Genomic DNA, 17,802 nt, shown 5'->3' with positions numbered 1-17,802 from the left:
GGCCCCCATACATTTGGCTGAGTTAGGAGAAGTGTGGATGATTAGTGACCACTATTACACAGAGGGGAGTGTGGTCAGAGTGTGATATTGGCCCTTCCCTCTCAATTACCTTCCCCAGCCTCTCCTTCTGCCTTGCCAACTGGCGTATGGGAGTGAGGGAGCTCTAACCTACACGGTGGGGCAAAACTAGGTTTACGGTCGTGAATATGCAAAACACGAAGTTTATTCTTGTGCTGTTATTTATTAATTACTGTGTTATTTTCCATACAAACAGCTGTAAATTTACTTTTGCTCACCTTGTATGACCTGAGAGGGAAATTTTTATTCTAAGGATGAAACTTGTGTGCATTGGAACTCAGCTGTCCTCAACCACTTTGCTGTAACCATTGCAAAAGCATGGGTCCTGCAGGTTAGAACTGAATTGTTTTTGTGGAGTTTTTGTACTTTTTTCTGATTTCTCATTTAGCTGCTATTATAATAGCCCATTTTCAGATTTATTAAGATTTGTTTCTTATAGTACCTGGCCGATATATTCATTAGCTTGATTGTGGCAATTATTTCACAAAAATATCAAGTTGTACTCCATAAATGTATACAATTTTTGTCAATTATATATCAATAAAGGTGAAAAATAAAAAATAATATGTAAGAATAAAAAAAAGATTTGTTTCTCACAAACAAATCTGATGGCCCCATGCTATAGTGTTTGAATGTGAGGTGTGAAATAGAAGAAGTCCGTGCTGGGCACAGAACTACAGACATTGCTGGTAAGGTCAAGTGCGAAGACCTGGTCTTCTGAGTTACTTCAGTATACTAGTGCAACAAGGAACAGAAAGAGATTCTTTCTTTACAGTGAAAGCTGCCTTTTAATGATTTTACATGGACTTATAATCCAAGCTGTCCCACTCTATGGTATATTGTCTCTGTGGAATGCAACTTACAACCTGGCATTTGGTCCAGCACTTGTAACTATAAATCACCCCTATTTGATAAGTAAAGATGCCAATTATTTTAAATGGCCCTTGGAATATGAAAACAATAAAGCTTTTCTTTGAAAAATTGCATTTGCTGAAAAGATCCAGCAAATCATCGAGTAGAAGAACTTACTCCAGAAAAGAAAATTTCACATAGTTGGTAAGAAGCTAATAATATCAACATTAAAATACCAGGGAAAGAAGTAAAAGAAATTGAAAAGACTTTAGTCCAACTTAATAAATTGACTTACATTGTATGATGCTAAAGAAGTTTCATGTAATTAACTGAAAAGAAACATCTTTTCAACCTGGGGGGACAAGTCCAGAGTTCAATATCTGACATGCTATAGCATTTGCATGATTTGTAAATGATGAATGAAATTGAAGAAAATGTTTCTGCTGTGTGGAGCCTCCCAAAACAAAAGCCAATATAAATGTCATAGGTCTTCATATCTGAGAAACAAAAGTCTGTCATCTATACTCCTGGTGCCCAGCAGTGGTTGGCTCTGTGACAGGCTTTTGCCTGATTTCTAAAAAACTAACTCCTGATGTTGATGTTACAGCACACTGCTTTTCTGCACAGAGAGGTGCTGATATAAACAAATTCTGATGAAATGAAGAAAGTTCTGGATAATGCTACAAAAATGGTTAACTTGATTCAAGACAGATTTATGCAAGGATATTTTTTTAAAAAACCTAATGAACAAAACAAATGAGCAAAATAGAACCAGAGATGTGGAAACACGGAACAAACTGACAGTAGCCAGAGAGGAGGAGGAGAAGGATAACAGGGGAAAAGAAGGCAGAGTCTAGTCAAGGAACATGTATAAAGGACCCACAGGCATGGACAGCAGGGTGGAGAATGATGGCGTCAAGGGGTGGGAGGTAGGTATGTGGAGCAGGAGAGGGCAATGGGGGAAAAATTGGGACAACCATAATTGAACAACAATAAAAAAACTAAAACATGAACAGAGAGCACATAGCTCTTCTACATACAGAAACCCAGTGGCTTACCAAAGGAAGAGTTCTCAGCAGGATCCTTGAGCTAAAAGGTGAGTGAGAAGATACTAGGCCAGATTTTGCTGAATGCTGTGAAGCTGAGGAACGGCTACGCAAACAAGTCTGCTTAGCAGACTTTTTTTGTTGTGTGAACAAGTGATAAGTTTCTGCAAGGTCCTGGAGAAAATGTTCTTTCTTAAAAGTGACAAGATTCTTAGATTTAAAAAAAAAAATGGACCCTGGAACAATCACATTGCCAAAGGAGCTTTCGAAATGTTTCCACAGTCATTTGGACTTAAGAATGAAGAAAGATAGTAATAACTCTCAAGCTTTAACTAAAATCCTCCTTGAAGAACTACAAAAACACATTAAATACCATTTCCCCTCTGTAGGCATGGCTGGGAGAGGAACCCTCCTCTGAATCTTCAGCTCGAGATTTTGTCCGAGAGAAGAGACAGCACTCTGTGAGCCCTGGTTGGTGCTCCCAGGTCACATACCATGATGGTCCCCTTAATTTGAAAGTTTTTTCAAGTGTTCTTCCAGGACAAAACTACTTGTAAAAAAGCCAGAAGAGACAGCCACTAAAGAAGGTTGCAGAATAAAATGTCCAGATAGCTAATAATAAGGGGCTCTGAAATTAGCGTTTAAGGGTGGGTTATTTTTAAATTATAAAAAGGTTGGGAGTATTATGAATGTTAAGTTTTTCCACACCAATGGCTATGTTACTTAATGGCTAGTAAATGTGGGAATACATTCCTATCCTACTAGGTAGAGGTCCTGCTTGGCAAACCAGGCGAGAAGGATTTGGGAGGGAAAAAGAAAATAGGCAGACCTTGCTAATGCGGATAAACTACAACCTCCTCATACCTCTTTACAGATTTAGAAAGCTAACTCTAAATAGGTTGAAGTCATCTTGAAAGGATGATAAGATCAGTGTAAGTATTATTTGGGGGAACACAGAGGATAGGATTTGGGTGCCTTCATTAGACTTGTTCTAAGACGAAAATTACTTGTGCATCAATAGTGCAAAACTCCAGGATTCTGGGAATAAGATTGGCTTTGTGCTTAGAGAATGTACAACTCTGCGGAACTAGGTTTCTTTTACTTTGTGAAAGAAAACTGCTGTTCTATGGAAAGATGTAGGTTTAGTAGTTTGTTTTGGTCTCCTGTTGTATTTATTTGTATTTGGTAAGACCAGAGTATGAGCAGAGTTGTTCTTCCCCAGCTCGAAATCCCTGTGTTCTGTTGGAATTTGAATTCATTCAGTGAAAGATTTGTTTTCAGGTTTACTAACTCCTTATTTTCACTGACACTCGGGCATGTTATTTTATAAATGATGAGATTCCAGAACTAGAATTGAGTCTTTTTTTTCCTTTAATTTTTATTTTAAAAAGTTATGCCAGTTTTTAAAAGTCCGCCTCAGCACTGTGGTTTAGTAAACTTGTTTTGCTCTATCGTGGAAAGAGTGTTAAACTTAGTACTTTAATTCATGTTTCTCTAAGGTTAAACATGTTGTCTAAATGTTATTTTTACTTGCATTTTGCTTCTGGTATGGTCAAATATTGTGCTTGGTTTTTATGGTTTCTGGTATTTTCCAAATAATTAAAATAAGTTTGTTCTCTAAAAAAAAAAGAAGGGAGAAAATGATGAAAAAAGCAAACATTGAACAAAATTTCCCCTCGGTTCCCTTATTCTGTTGAATGGCTTATCTTTCCTTTCCTTTTCTTTTTCTTTTCTTTAACTTCAGGTTGTATTTAAAGGGTCACAGTGGGACAGCAGGACAACAGAGCAGCCTGGTCATCCACGGCGCTGATTTCAGCACCAAAGACGCTGATAATGACAACTGTCTGTGCAAATGCGCCCTCATGCTAACGGGAGGTGAGTCCTGTGGGGCCTTTCTCTAAGTTACGTTTTGTTGGTTTGAAGCTTGAGGTTTCTTATCTATGAGAAAGAGCTCTGATCTTCTGGTTGGGAAACTTAAGAGCAAGTCCCTAGAGATCATTTGTTCTGCCCGCTGATTTATCACGGTTCTTCTGCAAGATACTGCTAGCACATTTAGACATTGCCCTCCTTTCCCAGCACCTAAGAGGGGGCATGCTCAGCTTGGTCCTAAGTAAAGTCTTTAGCCTCTTAAAGTCACAGTTACTCTACCTCCCCCAAATTATAATAATACTCATAGTGGAATGAACAACAATTTGATAACTGAGCATTCTGGAAAAAAGGTTGTACAAAATGTTTTGCAACTGTGTAGCAGAGTTCACTGACAATTCTATTGGAATGGAATAAGAAGTATAAAGAGGTATAGTTATATCTAAAGTCATACATCTCAGACCAACTATACCAGGGCTTTGTATTATTATACTATTGACCTCCATAAGACATGTGAGCTGATGTGAGATACCATTACATACTATTGTGTCTCTGAGTAACAAAGTTAATCTTTTTTGCACTTTTTCAGTATTTTTCCAGCATTCTGATTATACAAAAAGGAAATTCTCAGTCTGATGCTAGTGTATCTGTTGGCTTCTTCAGCACTTTCTCAATAGTCACCTTTCTTAACAAAGAAAGGGCAAAACCTTCATCCTCAGGCTCCAGGCCTGGCTTACACAATGGTACCTACCAGAATTAAATACAGTGATTTTGTTTAAATTATATTGAGCTTTATATCTACCTGTGATTATAGCAAGTAGTGCTGATCTATTTAAAGGAATGGTATAAACTTAGTGTTTTTAAATGTATTCACAATATTTGATATTTAAATAACTGATTTAAAGAAAACTATTTTTATTAATTCTGAATAAAAGGTCAAAGTGGATATGGCAAAAACTGCAAAGTTGATAGATGACCGGCTGAAAGGGAAGGAGCACCAAGCTCAACCCCAGGGGCAAATGATGTGGCTCCGGATGTGAGAGGCTCTGGCAAAGTCAGAGTTGCCACAGAACAAAATTATGCAGGAAGCTTTCCCAGTGTTTCTCCTCACGGTTTTAGCGCTGTTTCCCTCTCTAATGGAATAGCTGTCGCTCCCACCTTCGACTCTTTTGATTGCCTGTCTTTGTTATTCTACAACAAAATGCCTTTTCATCCTAGTAAGGAAAAAGCTGGTTAATCTGATGTTTTTCTTCCCAAAATATATTATTACCATTATTATTAAATACTATTATATTTGTTATACCATCTTACTTCAACGCCAAACCAATCTGTGAGATAAGTAGGCAGAGAAAATCTAATCTCCACTTTGTACATAAGGAAAACAAAAGGAAATGTTCACCATTTTATCCTTAACAACTAGAGCATTAGATTTTTACACATAGGAACTCAATAAAACATATGGTGTGTGAATGAATGAATAACCATCTTGTAGTCCTTGAAGTCACTTTCTAAGTTTGAAGCCAATGAAATGATCATCAGGTAAAGATTTTTCTCATCAGCTAACAAAGCAGAGAAGAGTATGGAGGGGAGGTTGGGAGACATCTCTCTACCTTCATCCCCATCCTCATACTCTCCACTAGTACCACCACCGAATGACATCCGAGTTAGCCCATCCACTTCATTTATATTAACAGCTTTTCAATGTGAGACCAGCCCTGGCACTGTCAGTGCCACCGCACTATGATTCTGCCTCCATCATATCCTTCCCCTTAAGCTTGAAACATGACGTTTGGCATCACATTCAGACTCATTATGTAGTTAGAAGTCTTCTATCCGGGGGCAATTTTATGACCCCTCCCCAAAGGAGTTGTTAGAAATTCAGAATATTTTTTAAATTGTACCCATAGATTAGGTTTTACACTTTTTTCCAGAAAAAAAAAAAAACTTTCCTTATTACCTTCCTGATCCTATGAACAGAATTGTCAGAAACTTGATACAAAGACAAAAGGACTTTGATTGTTCAATTTCCTGCCCATTTTAATGTTGAAATACACTTTATTTTCATCATGTCTATTTTTACAGATAATTTTCTTACCAAATGAATACAACATATGAAAGAACAACAGTAAAATCTTTATAATGTTTCCTTAGAAGAGCATCCAATATGTTCATATTTCTGTCATAATAATGAAAATATAGAGCAAAGTAAAAAGGAGGGTGCACTTCTTGGTGGTAGATGTGAAAACTTCATTGTTCAGATTTATGATTTTACTTCTGCTTCAGATGATTGTACTTTGTCATGTTCTTTCATCCACAATCATTCTTGGACCTGCTTCTTACTCACCAACAAACACTTATGTTGGGGAGAAAAAATGTCCATTTATTGCTTGGGCTGGAATAGTCTAAGTAAATGTGTTTTTGTAATAAATGCCATTGCCGTATCAAATATCCTTTTGAAAGAATCCAGATCTTGCAAAGCTATTCACCCTACAAAGCTACTATGTGGAATTTAGATAGCTAAGAGCTGGAGAACATAAGGATGAATGTCAGTGACAGTCCAGGTAACCTGAGTATTGCCTGGAACTTTTGTCTGCTTAGCCATTCCCCACCGCTGTATATTTTCTGTCATGTTTTTCCTTAGAACAACTTTCTTCACCTATGAGATTTCCTTTTTTAAAAATTTGTATTTGAACTTGTTTCTATTTCAAATGGTCTCATTTAAGCAATGAAATTCCATTCTCTTTGAAACTAATAATTTATAGTTCTCTGTCAACATCGATTAAAGCTTTTTTAATCTTGTTTATGTTTTGCTTTGTTTCTTCTAAAAGGAATTAAGGGTAAAGTAAGATTTATAGCCCACTAACTGTCCTCAATAGTTTTCTTCAAGTGCATGGAGGGGTTTTAGTTGGAGAATGAGGTATCGTTGTTTACCCTTATCTGTCAAAGACTGAAAAACAGAAGATGGGCTTAATTGAAAGCAGAAGGTATTTCAGCTAGACAGATGGTAGAACATTTTGATCTTTCTTTCTTCTTTCCTGACATTCTAACTTCTTAATTTTCTTCTACCAATTTAACGTATCTTCGTGAGTAGTAAGGCTCAGCTAATATTAGAGAAATGAGCGAGATAGACTAGAGCTTCCTTCTATTGAGGGAGACCATCCAAAAAAAAGTGTATGAGAAATAACACAACTTAAAACAATACAAGTTCTAGGACACAGTATAACATGTGATAGAGTTATGGAAGGAATAGGAAAGAGACTGTAAATGGAGTGTCCCAGGATCAAAGGTTGGAAGGAGTTGCCAGGCAGGATTGTACATTTCTAGTCATGGCTACTTTCACAAAGTGCGTATAAAGCTGTTCACATCAAAGAGTTTACTTATGCATGTTCCTGTAGTTGGGGATTGATAGAAGATGGTCTCTTACATTTTCTTCTCATTCTCTGATTCTGTTATTCCATGTACTCATTGTGGCTGCAGTAATATTGATTTCAGGGCACGGGTTGTAATGCATAGTGCCCTGGTGAGCAGAAAGGTGCTTCAGCCAGCTAAGAAAGCACAGTAGAAGTAGTGCAGTGTTTCACCTGGCCTTTCACAGAAGTGTATGTACTTATTCCTGCCTTCCCAGGAGGCCAGCAATTCTTCCATCCAATTTAAATTGTGAATCATTTTTGTTTCATTACACATTTCTTATGGAATCAAACTATATAATAAAGATCAAAATTACCACACATATTTTCTATTAATCATTAAGTAGAGGTGATTTTTCAGCATAGGTATTTATAAGTCAAAAATAATCTGTGCTCAGTGATTTCAATGAACTTGGGAAAATTTGTAAGTTTTCTCCTTAGATTTCTCCCTTTATATAGCATAGTATGACAACTCTGCATATTTAAGTAGTAGGAGGGAAAAATTTAAGAAATGCCTGTAGGAAATAGTTTTTAGTCCCATAAGAGAGTTCCAGTTGTGCCCTCCTGAACCCAAAGAAAGGACTCTTATAACTTAACATTTTATCTACTATTTAACATTAAGGAGATGAAAATATCTCATTAAATGGATTTATATATATGAAAATAAATAAGCAAAAAACTTCTGATTTCCAAATTATGAAAATGAAAACCTTTTATCACCAGATTGTCACATTAAGAGTGAACTTTCATTCAAAGAAAATGTGGTCCAGTACTAAATTAGCATTCTTCCAAGGAAGTATTTATAAAAATCTGTTAGAAACCATGGTTACTAAAGGTTGCTGACAAAAACAAAACATGGTATTGTTTTAAATTCTTTCCCTTACCTTACTTTTCTTTCAACACAATTTCCATATTTAGTGTATAATATAAAAGCTATGTAAAAATGTGGCCTAACCTTCTACAGAAAGCAATCTGTTGTAGTGGAAACTTCGATGTCTTTTCCCACGCGTAAACTATGTCAGCCGACAGACAAGACTTTGCTTAAGCTAACAAAGGATATCTCTGAGCTCAGTTCTAAAAGAGGGGATAAAGCCATACACATAAATTTCTTAGTTCTCCCTAGAAATCACCAGATGCTAGCAGCACAGAGTTGATAAATGCCTTTCTTTCCTCCTATATAATCTTGAAAAAGGAAATGAAAGAAATTAGTAGCTTCTTCAACTGGTTAAAGTGACAAGATTTGGGGGAAAATATAATCATCTTAGAGGTTTTACAACCCAGGGAAGATGTGCTAAGCATTGTCAGATAACTGGCATTCCTCAGATTTTAAGGCAGAAATGTTGAGAGAAAAGATCCATGTGAATACTTTAGGGATGATGACAGAAATCTGCATTGTACTGCTTTATTTCAAAGCATTGTCTTAATTAGTACATAATCTGTCAGCATACTCCACAAAAATATACCGTACATTTCTTGAAGGCAGAGACTTCATGCTATCTACCACTGGATCCTCTGTGTCTAGCATAGTGCCAGCACACAGTATGTGCTCAATAAACATGGGTTAAATGAATATGTTTTCACTGAACCTGAAAGGACCCTGAAAAATTATAAATAATCCCGATGAGAAGACATAAAAATAAATCAACATGGGTATGAATGTGACTCTGTGTGAACTTAGACTAAAGAGATTTTATATATATATGAGATTACACACACACACACACACACACACACACACATAGAGTATTTGCAGGTACAACCAGAACAAAGAGATGGATATTGAAGATTGGGCCTAAACATTAAGAATACTAAACCCCAAAAGACCAAACTTCCGAATTGCAAAAATTTGACTACTAAGTTCCTGACTTTCAAATAAATTTAAACATCCTAAGTGCAAAGTTTAGGATTATATTCCTGTTTTCTGGGGACATTTTTCACTTATTGAAAAAGAACAAAGAATATCAGAAAATGTCTTTTGAAACTAAGTTTGGAAAAGGTAAACCAGAACCAGTGACCCTACGGCACTAGGCTATCACCAAAAGTCAATAATTGACAGCGAATGAGAATGAATCCAAAATGTTGTGTGATGCTTCTAAGAACCCTTTGAAAGGGGGATGACACTGATGCCTCTGGCAACAACTAAGATACAGAAAAGTTAGATAATTTACTGAAGGTCACAGAATTAGTGTCAGAGGGAGGCCTTCAACGCAGCCTTCGTGTAAGCCATCCCCGGGCCGCTCCTTCCACTGCCTCTGTTTAAGTGAATGGCATTGAAAATCAAGAGCGTGGCTCTGTTTTACTCTTCGCAGCACATTTTAATGAGGTTTTGACATGAAATGAAGCCCCAGGGGAGGAAGAGACAGTAAGAGAATACCTAGAGGCTTTAAATGGATTCAAGATTACTCGCCAGGAAAAGCAACTTTTCATCTTTGGAACAAAAAGAAGAGAAAGGGAAAAAATGCCAAGTCCTTGGCCTGGGCCCAAAGTTATACACTCTAACTTGGCTAATGCTTTTTCGTGATGATCCCATTGATGAGAATGGCACCTATCAGTTTAGTTCAGCTTCGTCCTTAGCTATAAAAGAGGAAAATCTTATTTTCTGTGCAAGTTTTTTTTGCATATCATTGATGAGAACACATGCATTGAAAATAAATGAATGAAATCTATAAAACCAGATAGATCTTTTTATTTTGCTGTACTTTTTACCTTAGGCAAGAGTGTTGAGAGACATTTTGTTTAGATCAGAATTTGAGAGTTAGGTGTCCTGACTTTCAGATAAATTTGAACTTCCTGAGTTACAAAGTTTAGAATTCAATTCCTATTTTCTGGGCAAAGTTTCACTTATTGGTGATAAAATTGGAACTTTAGGCTTCAAAGATAAAAGACTTGAATGACTTTTAAAGGCCTGAGAAGCCCAGGATAGTTATTACAAAACTAAATTTTAATGAGTTAAGTGTAAATGAATTAGAAACACGCATCTCAGATTTCTTATTAAAATATACATGAGGTTACAGGTTATGAGGAAAAATGTTTGGCAAAGTACATCTCGGCAGTCGCCAGTTTTAAAGCATTTGAGACACTTTATCAGTTGTCCCAACAGCAGATGGAGGAAGCTGCTGCTTTCCTCTCTCCTTTGCTTACATCCCTGAGTTCTTTCAAGCTTCAAGTGCCTTTCCTAGATTAACTTGTTTAGCATATTGCTTATTAGTTATCCCCAGTTACATAAAGAATAAAGTACCAAGTGAACATTACCCCAGGATTGTAGAGGATATATGATTCAGCTGTTTGTTTTGATACCAGAGAGGAACGCAAACCCAGGCATCCTCTGTGTTCACAGACAACACCTTTGTTCCGTGCGAACTTAAGTGTGATTATCTACAAATGCCCACGAGTGCACCTGAGGAACCAGGAGTCTGCTGTGCTTTCTGCCTGGTTTCCATAAATATGCTTTAAAACCACATCTTTTAAGTTTGTTTAAAGGGCCTTGTCAGGCTTCATTTTTTTCAGAGACAGGTAGAAAGTTGACAAAGTAAAATATTTGATACAACGAATTTTTTAATTTTTAATTTTATTTTTTCCATTACTATTTGGTCCGTTTATCCCCCCTGCCCCAAACAATCACCACACTGTTGTCCATGTCCCCGAGTCCTTCTTCCTTCTTGCTCAGTCTCTCCACCCAGCACTTCTCCCGCTACCTTAGCTATCATCCCGTTCTCCATCTATGAGTCTGTCTGTGTTTTGCTTGTTAATTCAGTTTGTTCATTAGATCCCACATATGAGTGTAATCATATGGTCTTCATATATGGTCTTTCTCTGACTGGCTTATTTCACTTAGCATAATGTTCTCTAGGTCCATCCATTCACATGCCTGAAAAAACACAATACCTGCTTATACAGAAATAACTACATTTGATACCTTGAAGTTCAGGGTATTTTATAAAGGATACTACAACTGAAATTGTCATGAGAAATAATGCCTCTTTATTTTGTCTTCTGTCATCTTAATTCATCATCGGTTATCATCAGTTGCTCTCTGATAGTTCATAGTGTGCATGGCCCACTGGTCTTAAGATAAAGTGATAAGTGAACAGCTTAAGCTCTCTGGTTTCCTCATGAAATCAAACAAATATTTGAAAACAAAATCTAGATTGGGTACTTAAATGCTATGTCTTTACAATGTAAACAATGTGCAACTAAACTCTTCGAGTCTAAATTATTTTTATATTTCTCTAATAATCCCTACCAAGCAAATAAGGGACTATGTTGGCACTGACAACCTGGTCTTCATTATTAAACCATTACGGTGCCCACAGACCTGATCCTTTTTGTCCCTGCTCTAAACCTTCTACCCTACTTCCTAGGTGACTTCACAAAGCACTGCGCTGGGAAAATTGTTGATCAGCCTTTAATAAACCACACCTTACATAGGAAGAGCTAAGTGGCCGTGTGTCCTTGGAGAAGTTCCTTAAACTATCCAAGCACAGGTGTCTTTACTACGGTACTAAGCACACTTCATAAGGCTGCTTGGGGAATAAAATGAGAAAGTAAAGATGCATGTTTCAACAGAGTGTGTAACACATACTAACTGTTCAAAAATATCAAATGGTATCTATGTTATTGCCTAAAATCTCTCGGTTATTAGTTGACGGAGTCAGCATCGAAGTCAGAGTCTTCTCATTTCTGGTTGGCTGCTCATGGACTCCCTGTTGCCCACAAGAAAAAAAAATTAATATAATAAAAATCTTTGTTTTTGTCACTTCTGTTGATTTTGTTAGCCTTAATTCTCCACTCCCTCACCCACTGACACTCTGGCCAACCCAGGCTGTTGGCATACACTCTCTGCCTCCCTCCCAGAGTACGTGCATATTGTCTTCAGAATTTCTGTCCACAGACCCCCATTCTTCAGGGCCCAGCTCAGCTGGTGAATGAGCGGGCCTTAGGGACTCCCAAACAGGTCTCCCTGTCTCTGTTTATAAGATTTTTAAAAATCACTTAATGGCTATTATTTCATTTTTTAATAGTTTGTTGTCTCTTTCCTTCATAAAACTATGCACTCCTTAATGTCAGGAATTTTGTTTGACTTAACTCTGACCTGTATCTCTGCCCATTGGTTAATGTTTGTTTAGTTGATCCTAGATTTATGTTTCTCCTCTCTGTCATGCTGCTACGTGTGCTCAGGGTGGCTTTGGCAGAGTGTAGTACAGAATGAGGGCTCTACCTATTAAATATTTAACCCAACAGATCAAGTTCCCCTGGTTAAATGTCAATTCCCAATCCTAGAAATGCTTTACTTGTCCACCTGATGTTAGACAAGTAGACTGAATCGACTATACATTTTTTCCATGAACACCATACAACTTTCTACCACGCCTGCCTACTTCTCACCTTTATTCCTCCAAGTCTTCCCCCTGCTCACTCTGACAGCGACAGAGATGTTCCCTTAGGCCCCGAGCCCTCCGAGCTTGCTTTCTTCTTTGTGGCATAGGCAGGTGCAGTGCTGGGAGAGTCTTTCCTGTCTTCATGGGGTGGCCTCCCTCTCATCCTTCTGGTCTCATGAAATAGCCAATTCTTCTGTGACTGTGCAAAATCAAGTAGATCTCTTGCTGGTCTTCTCTATAGCTCTCTAATGCTTTGCTTTACTTTTTTGTTGTTGTTCATGATTTGGATTTATTGATTTGCTTCCTTTTTGGTTGTTTTCCTCATGTTCCATGAGGTCAGGGACCATGTTTATCTTACTGAATATCGTGTGACAATTCAACAATAATTACATAGTGAACGAAGAAATAATGAAAAAATAAATATAATAAGCATGGATGGTTTATCAAATGTAACTTATTTGTAAACTAGATTACGTCAGACCACAGAGACTTCACAAGAAGAAACAAAGTCAGTCAATTCGTCCACAGGCCTGAAGTCACTTGTCAGTCACTTGCTAAGCGTTAAGGAACCCAAGGGCACAGCAAGGGCTTGAATATAGACCACGCCTTTCTATTTTTCTTAGGATAATGAACAAAAGACTCTGCGATTTGGTCTCCAGGCCTTCTCAGCTTTAGGCTTTATCTCTCTTGTTGACTCTGACCTAGCTGTAGGTCTTTCGATGTCTCTGCAACACCGTTCTCCTTACTGCAAACATTTCCCTGCTTTACTCTTTAGAAAAGTTTCTCCAGATCAGTGAATCTGATTCTCTCATGTCCCCTACTGTTCCTTGTCATTTCATGAAGCTCATCCAGAGTTTCCCAATGAACGTATCCTTTGGCCGGTGCCCTTTATTGCCAAGCTGCTGCTGAAACAGACCCCTGTCTTCCCGCAGTCCTCCAGAATTCTTATGATGTTCTGTAAATTAAACAAAGCCATACTTTTACCCTAAGTCCCCCAATGTAACCTGGAGGTTCGTTCCATGATTTTTAGCAGTTTTCAGCAATGGAGTAACTTCAGAGGCCATGGTGCATATGTGGGCGACTAGAAAAGGCTCACTCACACGAGGGGCGAGTGGCCCCTGAAGGTCAGAGGAAAGGAGGAGAAAATGAAAACTCTGCAGCAATCGAGTTGGGCTTCATTTTCTCCTTTGAGAGTCTTCAGAGCAAATGAGATCTCTGTTATTAGAATGTCATTGGTAACATAAGTAGCATATTTTTCCTAGTTGTACTTATCAAAAAATTTTAAAGGAATTAATCTTAAGAAAAAAAGGTAGAATCTTACAGTTCTTCCTTCTTTGCCAAAGCACCTCCTTGTCCCTTGTGTTTTCGCTGCACTGACATCTGTGTTGCTTGTGTTCAGTTGGTAAAACAGCCTTGAGTACAGCGTCTTTCCAAAGTCATCAGCATACCTTCCTGTTTCCCAGTATGAATGGGTAATTAATACAGCTTGTTATGTCTCTAATATGACTCTGTAAACACAACCCAGCTGTATTCATCTTCTCAAATTGAAAAATGAGAACTAGCGTTTCTCCATGTAACTTTTTGTTAAGGTTTCTGCAAGATGATGCTCGTGTTACAGTTAAACATCAGCTGTGCAGCTTTCTCCTTCTTTAGCTATTAGTCCCTTAGGTACAACTCTACAATCAGAGAGAGGTCAACTGTATCCAAATAAAAATGTGCCAGAATGTCTCTGGCGTCAGTTTCTCCCTGAAGAGTTCAGCAGTGTTAGTTACTTCAGGAGAGAAAGAAAAGTACTATGTTTTATGTAAAAATCTGAGAACTCAATTCATTACAAAAATAAAGCACTGAGTTCTCCTTGTAGTGAGCTATGCGAGCGTAAGATGCCCGTGTCACTGATCAAGTTGTTTGTTTTTCTTTTTACTAAGTTTTGAAAGAACTTCAACAATCTCAGAAAATCTCTGCTCCTTAGGAATACACGGCCACTGTTGAGGAGCACTTCCCATATTGCTATTAAATTCAGAGAGGGCACAGAAATTCGAATTTAGCTTGAGCATCATATTCATTGCTCAGTATCCAATTAAATTCAGGAGCAGCTGAGGGCCAGTTTCCAGCAAAATTATAAAGTAGATGGGAAACATCCCGTTCTCTCTATTCAGATGTCAGTGGCCTGAATGTCTGAAGTTCTTCACTAATAATTCATTGTTGTATTCCCAGTAATAGGCTGAAGGTAGAAGGCCTCTTAAAGGTGGGTATCTGCATTTTACTTGCCCTGACTGAGATCATGACTCGAAGCCTAGAAGCTTCCCGCCATCCCTGTGGGGAATGTGCCCCAGTGAAGTGACGTCCAGAAGAGCATTCTTCCCTCTGGCTGTGCCTGTACCGCCTGTATCAGATGTTTAAAACAGTTCTCCTACCAAGAAAATATTTGCTGAATGTCTCCTAGCTGCAAATGACCACCTCAGTTAATGCCATTGTTTTCCAAATGTTCGATTTCTTTGTAATTGTTTCTTCTCTCTTTCATTATTAACTAATTCTTCAGGCTGGTGGTTCGATGCTTGTGGCCCATCCAATCTAAATGGAATGTTCTATACAGCGGGACAACACCTGGGAAAACTGAACGGGATAAAGTGGCATTACTTCAAAGGGCCCAGTTACTCCTTACATTCCGCCACGATGATGATTCGGCCTTTGGATTTTTGAGGGCACAATGTCAGAAGCAGTTATAAAAACAACTAGGAAATCTGGAGATGCTACCAGATGAAAAACTGCTTGAAAACTTCGGAAGCAAAGCAATTTGTCCCCCTTCCAGCAACAAGTGGCCATGAAGTGAAATCACCCAGGTCCTTGACTGTGGATTTGGAGTCTTTTGAGTTCACAAAAATCTGCTTGGGGTGACGGTGTTCATAGGGATCAACTGTAGAGGATGCTTTAAAAAGGGAAGAAACTGCTCGGCTCACTCAGACCACTGCTGGAGCCTCTTTGGGAACTGTGATAGCCAAGTGACAAACAGAGTTTATTTCATGGAAAACTGAAGAAGAACAATGAACAACAACAAAAAGAATGTACGTGAAGAAGACAGACAGGCCTGCCATAATCCTTTGGAAAAGATGCATCACGCCAGTGAAATGGTGTTATTTCTATGCAAACCTGCTAACAATGAGTTTATACTGTTGCACAATTTTAATGAAAGTTCAGGAAGAACAGCATTGCTCTCGGAGTTGGTAAAATGTTGATGGATTTCAGATGCCTAATTCCTAAGTCATACTTACCAGTTGATTTCAGTTAACCCATCTTCAAATGTAAATTCCATTGTGTGAAACCATAATGAATTGTAGTGCATGAAGAATAACAGTGTGATGTCAGAACACGCTCCATTACTCTTTGGGGTTTTTTGATACTGTTCTCAGAATAAATGGACATGATCAAATCCGGACCTATAAGGTGAAAACTATCCCCTCGTGCTACAGTTTCCATTTACCTTAAAAACTGACTGACTGACATATAAGTATATTTATAGCCTGAGGAAAGCTTAAAGAATGTGAAATATATCATCAAGCTCTTAAAATAATATACATGCATTTAATATTTCCCATGATATTATACATGAAAGCAGGTTTTTAGAGTATTAAATTGAAGTAAAACCAAGTAAACTGGAACAGTTTATTTTACAGTATTTTCTTTCATGTGTACACATAAATGTAACTTCATTATTTTTAAAATAATGACCTTCACCCTGTTATTTCATGCTAATTTAATTTTTGCTAACTGACTAAAACATGTTCTCCAGATTTACCCTGTTCCAATTTCTATAAAAGGTACACTTTGAAGTCTATGAAAAATAAAAGAATTATATTGTATATAGTGTGTTTATATCCACGATTAACCTAATAGCTGTTTAATCTGGAATAGACAACATTGTCCTTAATTCATGCAAATAAACACAAGTTTTCAAAGAACTCTACTATACTAGTTTAAGAAATACATTATTTTTTCAGTTTTTCTCCCTCAGGCTCTATTTTCTTAAGCAGTTTTTGATTTTTTATAACTTAGTATTAGTGGTGAAAAGTGGAAAAAAACTCTATATTATCCATAAGGAAAACACACAAAAATAATCATAGTCACCTATTGAATAAGAACACTCTGACTGTTAGTTGCTATAAATCTCTTAATGAAGATATATGCCTATGAGATCATCTATTTTAAGTGAGTATCGGGGCATATATTTTTGTTACAGTTTGAAGTTACTACTGTTTCTAAGTGTTCAAGTTTACAATCATGAACAGGTTTTATCAAAACACAAGATAAGAAAATTATAATACATGTTGGGTATCCTTTTAAAAAAATAAAAGTTTTTTTCAAAGCAGCAACACCAATTTCAAACTCGGTGTCTTGATCTGCCGTGCCTTTGTGGTTCTCCTCTACCTGGAAGAATAGAGCTCATCGCGTTTCGAAGAAAGTATTTTTTAAATTTACTATCAAGTCTTTGTACATCTGTATCCAATCTTGTTTTGCCTTACACCTGATATATGCAGGTGTTATACAGTTTTTCTATTCTTGGTGACTTTTTCATAGTAATGTTTAGCCTCTCCCTCTGAAAACCTTGTTCTTGTTTAAAAGAATGAAAGTGAGTTTTTAATTCTTTTGTATTTATACAGATTTTTTAAACCAGTCTTTGATAAGAAATACTGTTCCCAACTCACATTACAAAGTTAAAATGAAATAATTAAAAAAAATAAAGCATGACATTTACTGTTTTGTGTTCTGGGTTTAAAAAATGAAATATTGTTTCCAATTATTTATAATAAAGCAGCATAAAATGTTTATTATGTGCGTTGTGTAATGCCTACATGTTTTGGCCATTTAATATGTATATCCTTTGCATTTAATTATTTCAGGATAAAATAATTTACTGTGAGGGTTTTTGTCTTTAAATTTTTGTTTCAATAAAACTCATGTGGTTTCTTTGCAAATTTCTTCATACTGGTCACAGGTTTATTTGTTTTAAATAAAATTGAAAATAATATATTTGTACAACCTTATATCATTTTAAATATATGTTTTAGAATTAGAGACTTGCAGAAATATGAGATCACAGGAAAAAAACTACTAAATGAACCAAAGTCTCAATCTCTGAAAAACTTCGTCTGGGATGCACTAAGAAAGTTTAGCCTCATT

At 37.1% G+C, this 17,802-nt stretch overlaps 1 protein-coding gene across 3 annotated transcripts in view; it reads left to right on the top strand.

Annotated features, from left to right (window-relative positions):
- The window catches only part of ANGPT1 (angiopoietin 1), a 245,546-nt gene extending 227,949 nt beyond the window's left edge, over positions 1–17,597 (top strand). For all 3 annotated transcript variants that reach the window (XM_037048392.1, XM_037048391.1, XM_037048394.1), the window contains exons 8-9: positions 3,721–3,851; positions 15,167–17,597. In XM_037048392.1, coding sequence (XP_036904287.1) covers positions 3,721–3,851; positions 15,167–15,327 — 292 coding nt within the window. In that variant the 3' untranslated portion in view covers positions 15,328–17,597. The remainder of the gene's footprint in view (positions 1–3,720; positions 3,852–15,166) is intronic.
- The last annotated feature ends 205 nt before the right edge of the window (positions 17,598–17,802 follow it).

This window comes from Sturnira hondurensis, unplaced genomic scaffold, assembly GCF_014824575.4.
Source record: "Sturnira hondurensis isolate 20B ecotype Veracruz unplaced genomic scaffold, ASM1482457v3 Scaffold0006413, whole genome shotgun sequence".
NCBI classification, from domain to species: Eukaryota; Metazoa; Chordata; class Mammalia; order Chiroptera; family Phyllostomidae; genus Sturnira; species Sturnira hondurensis.
The sequence above is the reverse complement of the archived record's forward strand: the minus strand, read 5'-3'. Positions and strand labels throughout refer to the sequence as shown.